This window comes from Patagioenas fasciata, chromosome W (genome assembly GCF_037038585.1).
Source record: "Patagioenas fasciata isolate bPatFas1 chromosome W, bPatFas1.hap1, whole genome shotgun sequence".
Lineage (NCBI taxonomy): Eukaryota > Metazoa > Chordata > Aves > Columbiformes > Columbidae > Patagioenas > Patagioenas fasciata.
In genome coordinates, this window is record NC_092559.1 from 67,304,739 (window position 1) to 67,324,777 (window position 20,039).

Genomic DNA, 20,039 nt, shown 5'->3' on the forward strand with positions numbered 1-20,039 from the left:
ACATGCAGTTTTCTTCCATGGACACTTCTACATGTACCCTAAGTACCATTTTGTCTGCAAGAAAATAATCTTTATTCGAGAAATATCTGAATTTTCTTCTCAAATTAGAAAGACCACACCCATAGACAATTACATGACAAATCACTACCAACTATTTCTTTCAATATAACATTGAATGTATCAATTTTTTTATCAAGTAACCAGCAGAGTCATCTGAGATGCAATGAATTCCCTCACAATTAAACATGTCCCATTTTGAGTTCATTTGTGAAACTACTTTACTAGTCTGTAGGACAGTCATGTAAACATTAAGACTGGCTCAGGTAAAATATATATTTTATCATTATTACAGTCATTAATATAACTGGCAGATGGAAAACTATTTTTAAACACAAGTAAAATCAAACTGCCCCAAGTTTTCTCAAGTAAAATGGGATAAACAGTTCCAATAATTATCACCACAAATTCAGCAAGGGTGTTATCTATCTATAAGAGGAACTAATAGTTCTTGATTAACAAATACTAATTTATTTAAACATCTCTACCACCTGTTTCCACAAGAGAACTAATCACTATATTAAAACTTTTTCACTTACTCCCCCAAAATGAATGAATTTGATTTTCTACTTTCCTGAACACAATTATATTGTACTCTGATACACAACTGCCATCCAATGACCTACTATCACAGTGGTCTAAGTGAGGACAATGTTCCTTATATTATGATGACTTTAAAGTAGCCACATGAAAGTTTTGAGGTCAAGTGGGTAAAATCTGGTTGCAAAATTTCAGATTTAAAGAAAAAAAATCATATATACATACTGAGAAAAAAAAAAAGCAAAATCACACAACAAAAAACAACACATAACACATCTGAAAGCTGTTGATAGTGATCGGAAGCAATTTATTTCATTCATTTATTTCATTTGTTCAAATATCCCTACATGCCATTAAGAGTCACTCAAAAAAGAATGTTGTACCCCAAAATGAAGCTGCTACCACAAAACATCTTCACCTTTTTATCACCTTCATCAGTTCTTAAAAACTCAGATTTCCTGAGCTATACAAAACCAGATCTTTATTTGTAATATCAACAATGAATAAATTAAAAAGCAGGTGGAGGTATCTGACATAATACCTAAATTAAATAATATATATTTAATTTTATGAAGTCACCCTTCCTCATCTTTCAACATCCATTTGTATTCAATTATAAACTCTGCAGCACAGGAACAGCCTGTGTATGGCACTTAGTAGAACAGGACTTCAATGCATGTCTGTGATAAAAAGAATTCTATTAAGATATTCCAAAATTAAACAAATAGTAAATCGTGTTTATGTATACAAAATTTAAAAAATATATTAAATTTAACATCAAAGGGGAAAATTACAGCCAAACCAATAAGTTGTACATTCACTACATAGTCTTGAAATGTCAATTTTCATTAAGTTAATTCAGTTAATCAAAGGAAGAAGATGAAACAAGTCAGAAAAATACTCAGTTCTCTAGTTCCACAAACATACATTTCTTCGCTGTAGTTATTATGTGTCAGCTAACTTTCTGTACTGGTGTGCCCCTTATCTCTTCAAGTTCTACTCAAACATATTCTCCCTTCTTCATTCCATAGTTTGTGACACCTACCAAGAAGCCCTTCAACTAGGGCACATCTAAAATAGCTTCCACTGGACAGAAGCTTCTCTTATCAGAGTAGTACACTGTTAGACAAGTGAAGTGCACTAGAGTCATGATCCAATATGTACCAGTGCTCCATTGTAAGCACTAAGTATCTTCTGTACAAAAGATGGAACAGTTGTGTGCATGTAAGCCACACAAGGCAAGCCAAGCTAAATGGTTTGGGCAGGCAGTGTGGATAGGGCAGAAGCATGATAGCCAGATGTTTTGGCTGAAACAATTTTAACCCTGTTTGACTGTTTAACCTGTGTTACAGCCTAGTTTAAGCATCATTGTTTACACAATACTCTCAAACGAACAAAAGCCCTACAAAAACAGGTTGCCTGTTCTTTTATGTAGACTAACAGTATGTGTTCTAGAACAAATTTAATGCAAAGCTTGAAAAGGGTACCTAACCAATAACCACATTTGGAACTTTTAAATACTATCTTACCCTGAGGTATGTCTATTACTGTAGAAGTTTATGTATCACATTCTAGAGTCCAAGAATAAAGGCTACTTGTATTTTCTAAGTCAAGCAAGCTATAGAAAAACATGAAAAAATACTGCAGCTTGTGTTCAAGTGTTATTGTTTAGCATAACACCATGCAAATAATGCAAAAAAAATTCTGTATACTCAGGACTGTTTACATCTGAATAAATATGGTAAATTAGCAAATACAGTATTTAAAATTAACTACAAAAATGTGTTTTACTAGGTATTCACTGTTTGTATCAAGTCTTAAAAGTAGAAAGATGTCAGAGCAATACCAAAGAGTATGATATAAAAGAAAAAAAAAAAAGACACATTCTAATAAATCTCCTCAGAAAACAAATTCATATTAATGGTTAACTAAACTGAAACTAAAACAAAGACTAAAGTTATTAGGCAGCCTTATCAGCAAACACTTTCAATCAAAAGACCATAAACACCTATGCTTTACATATTATTTATTTTATACCATGAGGTGAAAGCAGCACATTTCCTTTTAGTAAAGTATAAACAAATAGCCTCAACTCAGAATACACTTTTAATGCACATTAAAAAAAGTATTAATATTACAAATAGTTTTGCAACCCAAATACATAATAGCTTGGAAATCAATATTTTAGAAAACAAAAGCCAATGTAAAAAGACCACTTAAAACAACTAAAATGATAAAGGTTTCTGTGTGGCTATGTATTTACAGTTTTCTTACTGCATCATCAATATCAGAAATCTGTTCCTTCAGCTGGTTCCACTGTTCTGGATTTAAAGAAATACCTGAAACACATTGAAAATAAATACTTAGGACAATAAGAAAATTGCTGTGCAGGATCTTGCATAATTACTGTCAAGGCTGGTTTCATACACAAAGTCTATGTCACAACTATTAATGCTTAGTCTACCTCAAGTGCAACAACCATCTCTGTTACAAAGTTCAACTACTCATTTGGAACACTTCAGTTTAACTTTAGACCTTAGCTTATATCTGGACAAGTTAAATTTACAAAGAAAACAAGTGCAGTATAAAAAATACATTCACGAGTGTTAAGCTAAACACAGGAAGTGAAATATAACTCTGGTCTTGATAGAAGGCATCACAAAAGAAATGTAGGAAATCAATCACATTCCTGTTGGCTCCTAAAAGCCATACCTCTGTGGACTGAACTTCTATGCACTTTTAAAGTACAATAATTCTGTTTTTTTTTTTTTCCTCTTCTTTAATAAAGCACTGTGAATAATATATACCATAAATAACATTTTAAAGAAACTCTATTCCACTCCCTAGCACTCACAAAACCAACATGGAAGTTCTTTCTTCACGTCAAGTTCACTATAGCTTCTAGTGACATTCAATCAATAATTATTCAGTGCCTCACAACCCATCTCCTCAGTTCTAAATTTGTACTTCCTCAAGTCTAGGCACATGTTTCCTTTGTGCTTTAGTCTTCTTATTCTTCCCCTAAAATCTCTATGCCAACTCTATGCAAGTACAGACTCACAGGCCTACCTCATACTCTCTCCAGCAAGGCTCTTCTACTATTTACCCCCACTCTCCCCCCTCAGTGATCAGGCTTCCTTCATTGCTTTCTCCCTGTAGGTAGACTGGGACCTGAAAACAGGTGAAATTTTCAATTCTATTTTTGGGGCTCATCACTTTTTTCCTTCTACCATTACTGTCCTATCAGAGCACCACTTATCAGAGCAGTGAGCAGTCTGCACAGAGCTATTCTAAGCAGTTTTCCACCAGTCTTTATAGGGCAGGTTTCTTTTGAAAAGAGACCAGGTGTTATGACCATTATTAGGGGACTCAATATCAAGATACCCCTGAACAATATATCAGATAAACTGCATGCAATTCAGACCTGCTGTTGGAAACAATCTGACACAACAATTCTAAATGGTTGAATTTTTTTCATATATATTTCATTACACAATTTCAACAGTTCATACTGGTTTTAGGATAGCTACATAATGGGTTCATAAGTGCATTGATGGAACATTAGACTCACATGCTCACTCAGATTATTATTAATTTTATCCTAATAAAATTCAGATCCCTTTTGCCACATTGATAAACATTTCTATCTACATCATGTAATTTTTGTCACTTAGCATACCCATCAAGTTTCATTGTAGTTTACCATTTAAACTGCATATACTTTTGATTTCTACCTCAAAATACAGCAGTTTAAAAGTCCTCAGAACTTGGAACAATCTTTTTTGTTAAGTAGCAGCAACACATCCAAACCAAGAAATCTTCCTGTACAGTACCAGTACACCTGTTCTTACAAACCTATTCTCAATGGTTAACAGTTTTTGAAAACATTTCTCAAGCTTTCCAAACATCTATTTGCTCCTGGACACACTAGGACAACATAACAAACCTTATGCTGATCCTACATTAAATGTCTTCAATCTCCAGGACAGGATATTTCATACTTAACTCTTTCCTTGGCACAATATAAATGAAAAAATGATAAGCTAGCTTTTCTAACAGAAGCAACATGAAATTAAAGAAAGTACTATTACTGAAACTATCCTCACATCCTCATCTTGCAGATGGCAAAGTTCTGAAAATGGTTCAGTGAAGGTATGTCATAAAAAGTAGGCATGGGAGTAGCAATTAAAGGTACAATGGCTTATGCTGTGTTGCAATTAGAAGCACAGTACCAAAACTTGAACACCTGAGGTATTTTCACCTGAACTAAAGTCTTGAAATATTGTTTACAAAAGTAGTCACATTAAATATTTTAATTATTTAATCTAAAAATTGACAGAAATTGATCATTGTTTTAAAGAAATTAACATCTTATTACAAATGAATAACAAATCTTTTCAGTGACTTTTTAAGTAAAAAGTCCAGTTTTAATAAAAGCAAAAAAAAGGAGTTGATTAAGTTAATCAATGCATGGTTATGTATATAACTCTCATACCAAATTTGCTTGTATTTGATGCCTTGTTTTCCATAAATCATGGGGGAGCTATTTAGGAAAACAGACTCGACCAACGAAATCACTTTGCTTTTGTTTATAATCCACAGATAAGACTAATCATTTGTTAAAATATAAATTATTAAAAAAAGTAAAAATATTACTCAAAATACCATGTAGTAAGAAAGTATAAAAATCTAATACACAAAGTTCTCCAGCAAACTGCAGACAATGTTTTAATACAAAATAACATGAAGCAGAACAATACCTTTTCTGCCAGGCTTCATTTCACCTTCTTGATCCATCCAATATTCTCGAATATCAATTAAGACTTTCCCTTTAAAGTCACGAACACTTACATACCTCATTTTGCCAATCTGTCAAAACACATAAGGATATCTTTTAGTATTTTACATATTACTGCATTCACTTTTCCCAGCAGTATCAGACTTGGACATGTGACACTGCACACTGCAGCTTATTTTAGACACCAGAGAAACAACTAGATCAAGACCTTAATCCAGAGTAGTCAGCAGGCAAATAAGTAATGACAATATAAACAGATGAACTTAAAAAACAGTTGAGCATTCAATGCTCAATGCAAAAGTGGCTCTCCTAGAATAAAAATACCTATATTCTTAATAATCTTATCTCTTACAAAACCCACTAATTTACTGTATTCTGAAATTAAATTTTGCCTTTATTATAATCATCTTTGTTAGTAGCAGTTGTAAACAGGGAAGGGGGAGCTCTACTCCCAAATCTTAGTCCATTCCATATGTACAGATATCAAATTACATATTCACATGAGATAAGCACAATTTCAAGAGGTTGTTGTTTTTCTCTCCCCCCTCTTTTTCTTTTTTTAAACACAGATGGAAATGAAAGTAAGCTACCAACTGTCCCATGCCTGCTCCCAAATTCTCATGACACTTCATTGGAACTGTGGTTAAAAGACTATCACACTGTACCAGATGTTCCAAAAAAAACACATCCAAATCCCTTAAGTTTACCAGCATGTAGCACAGTATGAAATTACTTTAGAATTTCATAATTTCACACCACAGTGGCTTAACTTTTTTCTTAGGACAAGAAAAAAAAAAAGGGGGGTGGGAAGAAGGGAAGAGAGACAACAGGCACACTGACAATTACACATTGCACTACATATTTAGGTTTTATTATTTTTTTCCAAATTTGATAAACTATTCATTCACATAAGTTCAAAGTCAAATGTGATTTTGAGAATCAGAAATTAGATAATAAAACCACAATCAAATACAATTCATGTAAGAAATTATTAATATTCTATATGCACCTTCTGGATACATTTTATGAAGAAAGAACACATTATAAAGTAAGCAATTTTAAAAAGAGTATTCCTTCCTGAGAAAACATTAGTTTTAGTTTTCAACTTGCATAATTTATGCATCTTGCACATAATTTAACAGAGGGCCAAACACATCTTACCAGCATTAAGTATGAACGGAAAGCATGAACAACTCTCCAATCAACTAAAATCATACACATAAGTTCGAGTTATAAAAGTTATTTCACAATATATATATATACAAGTACGCTTTATGATTGCTTAAAGTAATTTTTCTTCTTATGCAGATCATGCTAAGTTAACTCTAAAATTTATTTTATAACAATTAGAACATCTTTAGATACCATAAGCCTGAAGCAGTTGTTTTTCTACTTCAAAGCATCCTTTAAAATGAACAAGTTTATAAGATTGATTTGTGATCGATTTACTAAATATTTTTACAGCACTACAAATTTAACATTCAAAAATAAGGTAGATGAGTTCTTTCAGACTGAACTTGGTACCACACCCAAGTTCATTAGCACTGCTGGCAAAGGATACCATAAAAAGACTATACGAACATTTATTGGTTTTACCCTGCAACACTTCAGTGACTTTTAAGATCACCTCTAAAGCCAGATCCAAATAGTAGTACTCCATAACATTTTTTTCAAGGTCTATCAAAGAATATTAGCGCATTGCCAAGCAATTCCAGATTTGCTCTAAGAAATAAAATCTGATACAATTATAACAGATTATAGCTGCAAATGCAGTTTAAAGGGTTTAGAATTTCACTATTAAAGACTACTGTCCTGGTTTTATTAAAAACAAGACCAGTTTGTCTTTTAGTGAATTTTCCTTTCAGCTAAGTTCTTAGTAACTGCACTTTTCTGATTTTGGCTACATGTTTTGGTAGACATAGCAATGGAATGCAAGGTCGCTCATAAGAATGCACATCCCGTATTTGCAAGGAGGGGCGAAAAGAACAGGTGACCGAAACTGACCAACTAAGTATTCTATCCCATCCACATCATACATCATATAAAGGTGGGAGATCACGAGGGTCTCGCTCTCTTCGACTATGGCCAGCACCTGGGGAGGACCCTGCCTGCCGTCCCTGCAATCTGAGGCCTAGTGACAGACCCTGCATCCCTGAATCCAGTTCCGGTTTGCTGCAGAGTCCAACTCAGGACTTCTGGGTGCCTGCCCTGCAGCTGCTGGAGTAGTGCTGAGCTGCGCCAGGAAATTGAAGATTTGTTTTGTATATTTTGTATTATTTTCTCTATTTTATTAGTAGCATTAGTAAAACATTTTAACTTTTTCCTACTTGCTAGTCCTCTCTCTCTCTTTGCCCTCCTTTTGCCTTTCCTTAGTGTGGAGGGGGGAGATGGGGGGGGGGGAAGGGGAGGGGGTTAACAAAGCATCTGCCACAGTTTATTGTCACCCTGCATTAAACAGTGACAACTACATGTCCTATAGGGTTGGTGCAAAAGTAATTGCAGTTTAGGACCATGAATTTCAAATCATCATATCTAGGCTCAAACACATCTTTATTAATCAAAATCAGGACCATTACAGTCAACACAGTTTTGCCAATGAAAAAAAAGTTTGTTTATTCCTGTACCGTAAAAATCTGTGCTTTGGGATTCAATGAACTCTTAGAAAGCATTTTCTGCATCCTGCTGATTGTGGAAGCATTTTCCCTACAAAAAGTTGTCGAGATGCTTGAAGAAGTAGTAGTCGGTTGGCGAGAGGTCAGGTGAATATGGCAGATGAGGCCAGATGAGTAGTTACATTTATACAGTCCTAAAATTCCATTCGGCTCTTTGAAGGCAACCGTGAGGCTGATGTGGTCCCCGGTGAAAATGAGTTTGACATCCCTGCTGTAGTGGATCAGAGTGGCAGCAGACCACCAAACAGTAACTGTGACCTTTTTTTGGTGCAAATTTGGCTTTGGGAAGTGCTTTGGAGGTTTTTCTTGGTCCAACCACTGAGCTGCTCATCATCGGTTGTCGTATAAAATCCACTTCTCATCACACGTCACAATCCGATTGAGAAATGGTTCATTGTTGTTGCGTAGAATAAGAGAAGACAACACTTCAAAACAATGAATTTTTTAAAAATTTTCAGTCAGCTCCTGAGGCACCCACTTATCGAACTTTTTCACCTTTCCAATTTGCTTCAAACGCCAGACAACCCTTCTTCGGCAACTTCTCGTAGTTATAAGAGGATCAGCTTCAACAATGATTGCTCTCAATTGGTCGTTGTCAAATCCAATGACTGGCCACTACACTCCTCTCATCTTCAAGGCTCTTGTCTCCTTTGCAAAACTTCTTAAACCACCACTGCACTGTATGTTTGTTAGCAGTTCCTGGGCCAAATGCGTTGTTGATATTGCACATTGTCTCCACTGCTTTACGACTTATTTTGAACTCAAATAAGAAAAATCGCTCAAATTTGCTTTTTGTCTAACATAATTTCCATAGTCTTAAATAAATATAAAATAAACAGCAAGTAATAAGTCAGTAGCAAAACAAAAAACAAAAAACCAAAACACACACACACAAAAAAAAAAAACAACACAAAAAAAGCGAGAAAAGCACATTAAAATGATGTATAACATAACCACATTTCGTTAAGAATATATTCCAGTAAATGGCAAATTTCAAAAATGCAAAAACTGCAGTTCCTTTTGCACCAACCTAATAGTTTAACTACAGTAAGGCAAGAGGCAATAATACAAAGTACACATAATTTACTCAGTAAGTCTACCTTAAATGTAAACAGTTCCATATGAAAATACTGAAATTAAGTTACACCACTGTCTAGATTTCAGCTGAATGCTCACATTAAATTTCAAATGTTTAGTTGAACTCTGTGCAGCAAAACAGTTGCCACTGCTAAAAGCTTTAAATAGGCTTCTAAAGTACAGTTTAAAATCCTCAAGAAAAACCTAGATTTATTTAAGTAAATTGATGTTTCTTGAGGTTCAGTTACCTGCAATTCTGGTATTGAGTCATTTCTGAACAATTCTTTGTTCAGGCAGCAGCTGATAGTCCTAGGACAATTTCACTGATATAAGACACCTTTGTATCTCTGTAACCACATTAGTGTTCCAAGGGCTGTATTGATTTATAGCAGTATATTTACTGTAGTTCAAGCTTCAAAGACAAGTTCATATGCTTTTTATTAAATGTCACAGCTCCTAAGATATACTATTCTATTGAATTAAATAAATCAGAAAACATTAAAAACATTATTTCCAGAGTTCCATTTTTTAGAATAAAATGCACTGAACTGTGTCTAGGTTTATTTCACAGTTATGCAACTGACTTCCTGTAAGAGTTTCAGCAACCAACTTCTTCACCATTTTCCCTCTTATTTCCAGTTTGCCTTGATTAAACTGTACACAGCATTAGAAAAAGCACAATAAGCTAATATAAACTCCTAGAATACAGAGTCCTGCAAACAGCTGAGATCTGCAACACAGCAAATTGGTTTAGCATATTAATTCTGAAACTCAGATGGTCACCGATGCATTTCACAATTAATCACCTTCCAGAACATCACAAACTTAAATATTTATCTACTTTCAGGAGCCTATGATAGGTAAAGATGTTACACTGGGAAACTGAAGAACTTATTTCTCACAAGTCAAAAAACATTTGACTGGAAAACGGGAAAGGGAAAATCAGGAAAGGGGAGGTACAACAGGCAAACTGCTTTTGAAGTAACAATTTCTGTGAAATGCCCGATTACAACATGTGGTTGCTCTTTGGACAGTCATTAATGCTGTATCCTGACAGCATTAACAAACCTTACTCAAATCAGGCATAGATACATGACAGGATTTGTCAAACCTACCAAAGCACGTGATGCAGAACTCACGTTGGCTGGAAGTGACAGAAATCAAATCTATCAACATTAAACCCTTCCACATTAACATGAATAATGCTTGTCCTTAGGGCCTTTAGTAATACATGACAAATGGGAGCAAGATAAATTTCTGCACCTGAACCCAAATCCTTTAACAAATTCCAAAGTATACTAGGCTACCTATAAAACCTAAAAAGACCAAGACACGTAAATAAATAAAATACACTTTGTCTCTTATACTGAATTAATTCCCTTCTATTTATAAGTATCCTGTTCTTCATAATTAGTTTTTTTTTTTAAATAATAAAAATAAGACAGCAGTCACAATGAACTCAATATTAAGGGAAGCTGTATACTTTATGAACACAGCCAGAAGGTGTAGAACATCAAACCACCAAGTTTCACATCATTTGCTGCCACTCCCACACACAATATGGATGTCACAGGACTTCTAACTATCCTATGAATGCTTTACAGCCTGATTTCCATCAATTGAAACCACACTTGTAAGTTAAACTGCAAAGTCACTTGCACAGAGATCATTTTACTCCCATGGGGAAGCAGAAAGTAGTTTCCAGAATTACTAATAGTTCTAGAACAAACAAAACCATACATCAAAAATTAACACACAAATAGATCTTCTAGCATGCTCTCCTGGGTAGGGGGGAGAGAGGGGAAATATCCTCAGACCTACAGTGCTATTTCTACACTGAAACAGCTGCATCTTAGTTAACATACATAAGCTGATGTAGCATGAAAAAAAAGCTTTCCATAACACAATAAGCAATCTAAAAATAACGTTTGTTGTCAAGTAAATAAAAGGCAGGCAGAGACTGAAGAACACTGATAGTTTATGTCAAGGTGATATCAGAATATTTTTTCTCTATTATAATCAACACTGGAAGAATCCTGCTCTTATCAAACACAGTCAACACTCTCAAGGGCAGAGACCCTGCAGAGGGATCTGGACAAATTGGAGAACTGGGCAACCACCAACTGCATGAAGTTCAACAAGGGCAAGTGCCAGATTTTGCACCTGGGACATGGCAACCCTGGCTATACAGACAAACTGGGGGACAAGATGCTGGAAAGCAGCTCTGCAGAGATGGATCTGGGGCTTCTGGTCAATGTCAAGTCGAACATGAGCCAACAGTGTGCCCTGGTAGCCAAGAGGGCCAACTATGTCCTGGGGTGCAGCAAGTACAGTATTGCCAGCCGCTTGAAGGAGGTGATTGTCCCACTCTGCTCTGCAGTGGTGCAGCCTCACCTGGAGCATTGTGTGCAGTTCTGGGTGCCACAATATAAAAAAGATATTAAGCTACTGGAGAGTGTCCAGAAGAGGGCTACAAAATTGGTTAAGGGTTTGGAGAAGCAGCCACATGAGGAGCAGCTTAAATCACTTGGTTTGTTCAGCCTGGAGCAGACTAAGAGGAGACCTCATCACAGTTACAGCTTCCTCACAAGGGGAGGAGTAAGGGTAAGCACCAAACTCTTCTCTTTAGTGACCAATGACAGAACCTGAGGGAATGGCAGGAAGATGTGCCAGGGGAGGATCAGGTTGGACATTAGGAAAAGGTTCTTCACCCAGAGGGTGCTGGAGCACTAGAACAGGCTCCCCAGGGAGATGTCACAGCCCCAAGCCTGACAGCGTTCAAGAAGAGACTGGACCACACCATCAGACACATGGTGTGAACTATGAGAGTTGTCATATGCAGGGACAGGAGTTGGACTGCAAATTTGACTTTTGCTTTTATTCAAAAGGTGGGGGTTTTTTTATTTTTTGGGTGTGTTTTTGCTTTGTTGGGGGGGGGGGGGGGGGGCAGGGGGGGTGTTGGGTTTCAGGTGGCTTTTTCGTTGTTTTTGTTTCAGGAAAACATTACAAATTTAAACCATTTTCCCCAAGGCTGGAATTTCTGAACCTATTACAAACACCGCATAAAGCCTATATGCAAGTTTTTTCAGTTCTAACTGCAGTTCACTTCATTAGGTGTAGAAGATACTATCTCATTTTTCCTACATGGATCAAAGCATGCCTCAACAAAACTAAAAATATTCTTCCTTCAATTGGCCAGGCATTGATGCCCAGCATCTTAAACTGAAGCTCTCCCTCCAACTATACACAAGAGAAAGTTGCAGGAGCGCATGCACACACACCCCATCCAACCAAGTCTGGAGCTTTCAATAGGGCAGTTGATGGCTCTTCAGTACCTTTTGTGCTCCTTGTGCACCTTGGTCCTAGTGCAAGACAGTCACATCCCCCCAGGCAAAGTGACTCCTCACATTCACCTCCCCCTGACTAAGGGAGCAAGAGGTGAACTGACCCTCAGTCAATAGACAGGGTCATCAGCTAAAGAGGTGCTCAGGTACAGAGAAGCTGAGAAGCTTCTGGACCATGCTCATAATGACCACAGCTCAGATTCAACTAGGGCATAAATGGAGCCTGCTGGAAACCCCTTTTGAGTTGGTCTTCCTCAGAGCAGTGGGTATGCAGTCAAAGACTCTCCTCCTTAGACTGGCCATCTAAGGAACACTCCTTGGAGACTGAGACATCTTGCTGACCTGGTAAGCAGTCTGGATACCCTTAAGAGTCCTCACTTTGACACAGAGTAGGAAGATGTGCATTTTGAATCATCACTCTAGAGTTTCGGGATCTGATACCCTTGAGTTTGAGTCAGCTGTGTAGTAACTAACTCCTAACCAGTATCCAAACACCTGTTTTCTAATGTTGTTGGAACACTGAATAATTTTGGATAAACCCTGTTTCTAGTTGCTTTTCTGCTGAACAGCTCTGGAAAGAACAAAGTCTGTTTGGAGCTTATTGTCTGCCTAAATGGACTTTTGGTGGTGCCTCCATGACAATACCTTAAAAATAACTATCAGTGAAGCAGGTCTTTTTTCCTCTAGTGTTTTTTTTGTTTTGGTTTTTTTTCTTTTTTTTTTTTTTTTTTAGCATATTACATTGCACAGCTACAGCCCTAAACCATTCATTTTGCCTTACTCACTGTTGGGACCATCTTATTAGGTATCTCTCCCATACCCTTTCACACAGAATCAACATTACATATCAGAAAAGGCTTTCAGTTACAGAACTACAGAATGGTTTGAGTTGGAAGGGTCCTCTGGAGATCATCTAGTCCAACCCACCTGCTAAAGCAGGTTCACCTAGAGCAGATTGCACAGGAATGCATCCAGGCGGGTCTTGAACATCTCCAGAGAAGGAGACTCCACAACCTCTCTGGGCAGCCTGCTCCAGTGCTCTGTCATCCTCAAAGTTTCTCCTCATAGTCAGATGGAACCTCCTATGCTTGAGTCACAGTATCACAGTATGTTTGGGATTGGAAGGGTGTGCCTGTTATCCCTCAGCCTATCATTGAGCACCACTGAAAAGAGTCTGGTCCCGTCCTCTTGACACCCACCCTTGAGATATTTATAAGCATAAATAAGAAGCCCTCTCAAGCCTTCTCTTCTCCAGGCCGAACAGACACAGCTCTCTGTCTCTCTTCATAAGAAAGGTGCTCTAGGCCCCTAATCATCTTTATAGCCCACCACTAGACTCCCTTTGGTAATTCCTTGTCCTTCTTAAACTGGGCAGCCTAGAACTGGACACAGTACTCCAGATGTGGCCTCACCAGGGCAGAGTAGAGGGGGAAGATAACCTGCCTTGACCTGCTGGCCACACTTTTCCTGATGCACCACAGGATTCCATTTGCCTTCTTGGCCATAAGGGCATATGTCTGGTTCATGGTCAACCTGTTGTCCACCAGAACTCCCAAGTTTCAAGCAGGTCCACCCCTAACCTGTACTGGTGCCTGGGGTTATTCCTACCCAGAGGCAGGACCCTACACTTGCCCTTATTGAATTCCATCAGGTTCTTCTCTGCCCAGTCCTCCAGCCTGTCCAGGTCTCGCTGAATGGCAGCACAGCCTTCTGGTGTGTCAGCCCTTGCTCCCTGTTTTGCATCATCAGCAAACTTGCTGAGGGTGCACTCAGTCTCTTCATCCAGGTCGTTGATGATCAGGTTGAACATGACTTGACCTAGTACTGACCCCTGAGGAACCCCACTAACTACAGGCCTCCAACCAGACTCCGCACCATTGATCCCAACCCTCTGAGCTCTGCCATCCAGCCAGTTCTCAATGCATCTCACTGTGCATTCATCCAGCCCACACTTCTTGAGCTGATCTATGAGGATGTTATGAGAGACAGTGTCAAAAGCTTTGCTGAAGGTAGACAATGTCCACCGCTCTCCCCTTGCCTACCCATCTAGTCATACCATCTTAGAAGGCTATCAGGTTGGTCAAACATTATTTCCCTTTGGTGAACCCATGCTGACTACTCCTGATAACCTTCTATTTCCTCCACATGCTTGGAGATGATGTCCAGAATGAGCTGTTGCATCATCTTTCCAGGGATGGAGGTGAGGCTGACTGGCCTGTAGTGTTCTGAGTCGTTCTTCTTGCCCTTTTTGAAGACTGGAGTGATGTTGACTTTCCTCCAGTCCTCAGGCACCTCTCCTGTTCTCCAAGACCTTTCAAAGATGACAGAGAGTGACTTCGCAATAACATCTGCCAACTCTCTCAGCACTCGTGGGTGCATCCCATCGGGGCCCATGGATTTGTGGATGTCCAGTTTGTGTAAACAATCTCTAGCCTGATTCTCCTCAACCAAGGGAAAGTCTTCCTTTCTCCAGACTTTATCTTCTGTCTCTAGGGTCTGGGATTCCTGAGGGCCAGTCTTAGCAGTAAAGACAGAAGCAAAGAAGGCATTCGGTAACTCTGCCTCGTCTGTATCCTCTGTCACCAGGACACCCTCCTCATTCAGCTGCAGACCTACATTTTCTCTAACCTTCCTTTTGCTGTTGATATACTTGAAGAAGCCCTTCTTATTGCCTTTGACATCCCTGGCCAGATTTGCTTTAACAAACTTAAGAATAAAAATCTCTAAGAATTTAAATTCCTTTCCTATCCCCTGCCCCTTTCAAGCCAGCTAGTCACAGATATAAGTCTTGATCCATGCTTCCAAAATAGGTAATTCCAAGCTATGTATGGTCTTGTACAGCTTTTAGCACACATTGCTACTGCCTCTGCTAACCCCAGGAACTGCAGTACCCTGAACTCATAAATGTTTCTTGCTACTGAAAAAATGTAAATTCATCCCATCTTAAGAATAAGGACAATATCAAAACTGCACTTTTTTGGATGTTTCCCAAGAAAAACCTGCATCATAAAGGAACAAACAAAATTTATTCCAAGACACTGTCTTATAAGACAAAAGCCAAGATACCCTTGACCTAGTTAAATAGGAACGAAGAGACCATAATTTGGTTTCCAAGAACCTTTATTTCAAGAGCCCTGTTTAAAAAAGACATTTCCATGTAGAGACTGTCCTAATCTAACATTTATAGTATACTCATGGCAAGTGTTGTATTTATAGACAAAATGACTACTCAGAGAATTACCATGTGCAAAGACACAAGGGTTAGAATCAATTGCTACAACTCAGATTCTTTTACTCTAGTGAAATTTGAAAACACATTTTCTGAACAACTCACCTGCATATTAGCATCGTAATCCCCTTCAGCCAAGGCCTTCAGGAGACCAAGCACAATGCTATCAAGATATTCAGATCGCCTCATAAAATTTATACTGAATATGATGTAAATGGTTACCCTAACCAGACTATAATAACATTATCAATTTTACCTGAAACATATTCTCATCTCTGTTACCGCTTTGCTTAGACGAAGCTGCACCTTTTGAACTTTCACCAGTCTTTTGTTTCTTTACAGGCTTTTCTGGAGCTGCTTGCTTTTTCCGCTTTGCCTGAGAGCAAGATTAAAAAAAGAAATGCATGAATTACAAGTTACAAAACGTTTACGTTAGAGGTCACAAAATACTACTATGCGATACACATTATCACCTTCCTTCTGTAAGGCAAGAATACAATACTGTACATTTAGACTGGAATTTAAAAAAAAATATATATTTTCAAATAAGCCTATTTCTGTTCCTAGCAAAGTTTACCATAATACATTGTCTTTAAAAAGAACCTAATTAGATCAAAATACATTTCAAAAAGACTACTCTTTTTGCACAGTAATATTGTCAGTTCAGTAGTTTTAATTAAAATTTTAAGTCTGATGGAAGTTTCACCTTCCTTTCCACTGAGTACAATGAAAAATGCAGGACAGCTAACAACTCTTCTAAAAAAGAAAAAAATATAGATGAGAGAATGAAGGATCTGGAAATCAAATCCAACAGAGGAGGCTTTGGGGGTTTTTTGTTTGCTTTGCTGTTTAGCCTCATCCGTTAGAACTATATCGTAGATAACCTCTTTTTTTAAATACAAACAACTCCAACAAATAAGGGAGGCTGCCACGGGGAGGGTGGGGAGGAAGGGGGTGTCTTTTCAGGAATACATTTCCCTAACAACAAGAATAAATAAAGTAAAATAAAAAAAAAAAAAAAAAAAATCAACTGACTATTTTCTCTTATATAAAGATTTGACAAAAACACCTAATTTGTTAAGTGAAATCAAGTCACATTTGAACCAATTCAGTCAAGTAAATCAAGTCTCTTCACATACTGCACTCAGAGACCTGATATCTACATTACCACCTACCATTTCTTAAAAAAAATAAATTCACTACTGTTTTCAGTTTGTTCATAATGACTAGTACATTTATACAAAATTATAAATTAAATAAATATTAAAAATGAGAACACTAGTTTTACACATTTAACACAGTTAACATTAAAATTATAACTTCAAAGACATTCAAGTTGGTTCAGTTTTTAAGTGAGAAACTAGCAGATGGTATTACAGTAAATATAAGTATGTGAAACAGAGAAAAAGAACAGGTGAACAATATAAGCAAGAGGCACATGGATGACAGAGCAATAGGAGGTTTTTGTTTTGGACTTGCAAGTAATCCAGATACCAAAATGAAGGGAGGCTGGGGGGAGTGTCCTTAAAATTAGTCCAAATTCTTGCCAGCATGGGCAGCTTATAAAGAAGCCTTCTATCACTTGCCACAAAGCAGCAAAGAATCCCAGGAAGCTTGTGGCTAGATATATCATACAGAAAATCCCGAAGAAAGCAAAATGCAATTTAAGAAAAAGGTTTACTGCAAAGCTAAAAACATCCACCCAAATCCTAATCTTGGGTGGTTGGGGAGAGCGTTTTGTTTTCTTGCTTTGGGGTTGGGGGGGGGGGGTAAATGTCTGATAAATCATATGAAATGACATGGATTTTGTGACATAATGTTCACCTAATTCCTTAATCCCAGCGTGAAATATAAGAGTTAATAGAGTAGTTATAAACTACATATCATGTTCACCTTTTTGTCAACTTCACTATCTGAATCACTGGCAGATGAGCTTGAAGACACAAGTTCCTTTGATTTAGGCATTCTAGGAAGACAAATATAACATAAGAACACTACACAATGGATATGTCCCATTATGGCTAGAAATACATCTTCAAACCTGTTTGTAAAGTCTCATTCAAAACGCTGCCTTTCCATATAAGCTTTATTTCATGTTGTAGATGTGATCTCAAACACCCTTCACTCTTATATCCCTTCCCCTTTTTGTTGGAACTGCCTTATATGTGTTTTAGATTCTGAACTGTTTACAAAGGAACAATTTTTCACCAGTTTCACATACCCCTGGGTATGGCAGAAACCATAATGTAAAAAATACAATACAATACTGTCCTCCAGTTGAATTCTCAATATTATATTAGTAAATATAGATAATTCTGGAGCCTTAATCTTTTATATTCATGCAAATTCAACTAGGTGAAATGCCTATGTAAGCAACAGCTGCATAATTGTCATATATGTAGCTAAAGTTCCCATCAATAATACAGAAGTCTGAAAAAGCATCTCACCATGAACTACAGTATTGCAATTAATATTTCCACTACAGCTTTACCACATCAGTCACTAGTCTATTTATTTACCATGCAAGTGGATATTCAACTTTCCTTGAATGCATGCTGCCAGGTGTGCTTCCACATCTTTAGTATGCAAACATGTGCAGCTGTACATCTTGCCTGCTACTAGAAACTCCTTGTAACAAATAAATAGCTTATTTCTGCTTTCAGAATAAAAATAAGCACCAGAGGGAGAAACTATAAAATAAACTACAGCTAATAAAGGTTAATAAAAGATTAAAGAAGCATACTACAGGAAAGAAAAAACAACAATTTTTAAACTGGCAAAGGAAAAAACAGAGTCTGAATAATGCTAATGGATCAATGTGGTTCTAAAGCAGGGCAAATTCTGTCGTAATTGTTTGGAGCACAACGACAGAAGCTGTAGTACTGAAAATGAAACAGGGTCTGGGAAGCACACAAGCCATACTGCAAGATGGAGGCAGAGGTGAGCTGGAACAGGACAATGCAAAAATAAACACAGCAATAACATGAAATCGGGAAGCCAAACAAGAAAAGTCTGATATACGGGGCACGTAGGCACCAGCAGAGAATAACCCCAGAGCCCGCATCAGAATGAGGGAATAACAATATGGAGGAAGGTGGGGGCGGACACCAGAAAAAATTAAAAAAAATAAAAAAAAAATAGGGGGTGGTGGGTGCTCCTCAGGAGAAGATGGCAAGCAAAGTATAAGGAGATACTGAAACACCAGGGAGAGCGAGGGCGGAACGAGACTGGCCAAGCGATGACAAGGGAAAGGAAAATGAGAAAGACAAGCGAGTACAAGCTAGAAACGCCAGGTAGGCGGATCCCAGCCGCCATTTTCTTCCCCTCTTCCTCTTTTCTACGGCTCGCGTTGCCCCCCAAGAGAAAAGAACAAGAACCCGATAGGGGGATGCGGGCAAGGACGCCCAGGTTCTCCTGGAACAACAAGAGGGGTGCAGGTCACTAACAACGAAGAGAAAAGGCAACACACACACACACACAAAGGGTCGGGGGTCGTCAGCGAGCAGGGTTAGATCCCGGCGTGCGGGGAACAGAGCTTGGCGGTTCCATTTTCTCCCTCGCTCAAATCCTTTTCCCCCCCGTGGCAGTGGCTCTTCCTCCCACTCCAGGCCCCTTTCACAGCGGAGCGTTCCTCCCACAGGGCACAGCGGGCACTCGAGGAAAACGGAAAGCCTCACCACACGGTTAGCCAGTGCGCCTCTCCTGCACCAGGCTGGGAGGTGCGGAGCCCTAGACAACTAGGAAGTAGATTGAGAGCATGAAGAAAATGACAGCGACCCCCACAGGACACAAGGGGAAACCCAAATACTCACATCCTCCCCTGCACGCGGCTCCTTTACACTACGAGAGGAAACAGAAGTGACGCATCGCAGAATCCGCGCCCTTACCCTGCAACACGTGGGAGGGGGCGGGGGAGATGTTTAAAGAGGACGCGTCCTTTTTTTACTCATTCCTACCTCCTCAGTCCCGGCTGGGGTGCCAGAAAAAAAAAAAAAAAAAAGGGGGGGCTAGTCTCCGCATCACGCCAATCGAGGCAATCGAGGAAAGGTTGTCAGCAACACCTGGAACGGTCCATTCCACTTTTCTTCCAGGAGTTGACCTGAAAAAGCTTTAACATAAACCCAATCTCCTGTCTTAAAAGAGTGAATTGGTTGGTCTAACCCTCTGGCTCTAGTTTCAAGCACTTGCTTGGATATTTTATTTAACTGTCTACTTAAAGCTATCATGTACTGACATAAATATGTTTCTCCTAGTTGATTTAAATCTTCTCCCTGGTATTTAGCATAATAGGGCCTACCATAAATAATTTCAAAAGAACTTAA

The 20,039-nt window shown here is 38.2% G+C and overlaps 1 protein-coding gene across 3 annotated transcripts; it reads right to left on the reverse strand.

The window, feature by feature from the left end:
• Positions 1-898: 898 nt before the first annotated feature.
• LOC136114655 (activated RNA polymerase II transcriptional coactivator p15-like) lies at positions 899-19,564 on the reverse strand. 3 transcript variants are annotated; one of them, XM_065860086.1, is made up of 5 exons: positions 19,530-19,564; positions 17,611-17,683; positions 15,974-16,093; positions 5,358-5,466; positions 899-2,936 (listed from the first exon to the last, which is right to left on the reverse strand). In XM_065860086.1, exons 2-5 carry the CDS (start codon positions 17,680-17,682, stop codon positions 2,857-2,859), a joined length of 381 nt encoding a protein of 126 aa, XP_065716158.1. In that variant the 5' UTR covers position 17,683; positions 19,530-19,564; the 3' UTR covers positions 899-2,856. The 3 variants fall into 3 exon arrangements, with proteins under 3 accessions (XP_065716158.1, XP_065716161.1, XP_065716162.1); XM_065860089.2 differs by lacking the exon at positions 19,530-19,564 and adding an exon at positions 19,395-19,471; XM_065860090.2 differs by lacking the exon at positions 19,530-19,564 and adding an exon at positions 18,237-19,365.
• Positions 19,565-20,039: the final 475 nt, after the last annotated feature.

Bases quoted from the DNA above. Each gene is read 5' to 3' on its own strand.
- LOC136114655 (XM_065860086.1), bottom strand. From the start codon at position 17,682: ATGCCTAAATCAAAGGAACTTGTGTCTTCAAGCTCATCTGCCAGTGAT. The intron at 16,094-17,610 runs GTGAACATGATA...TCTTGCTCTCAG, and splicing joins ATAGTGAAGTTGACAAAAAG to GCAAAGCGGAAAAAGCAAGC. The intron at 5,467-15,973 runs GTAAAATTGATA...GTGTTTTGACAG, and splicing joins GAGATGAGAATATGTTTCAG to ATTGGCAAAATGAGGTATGT.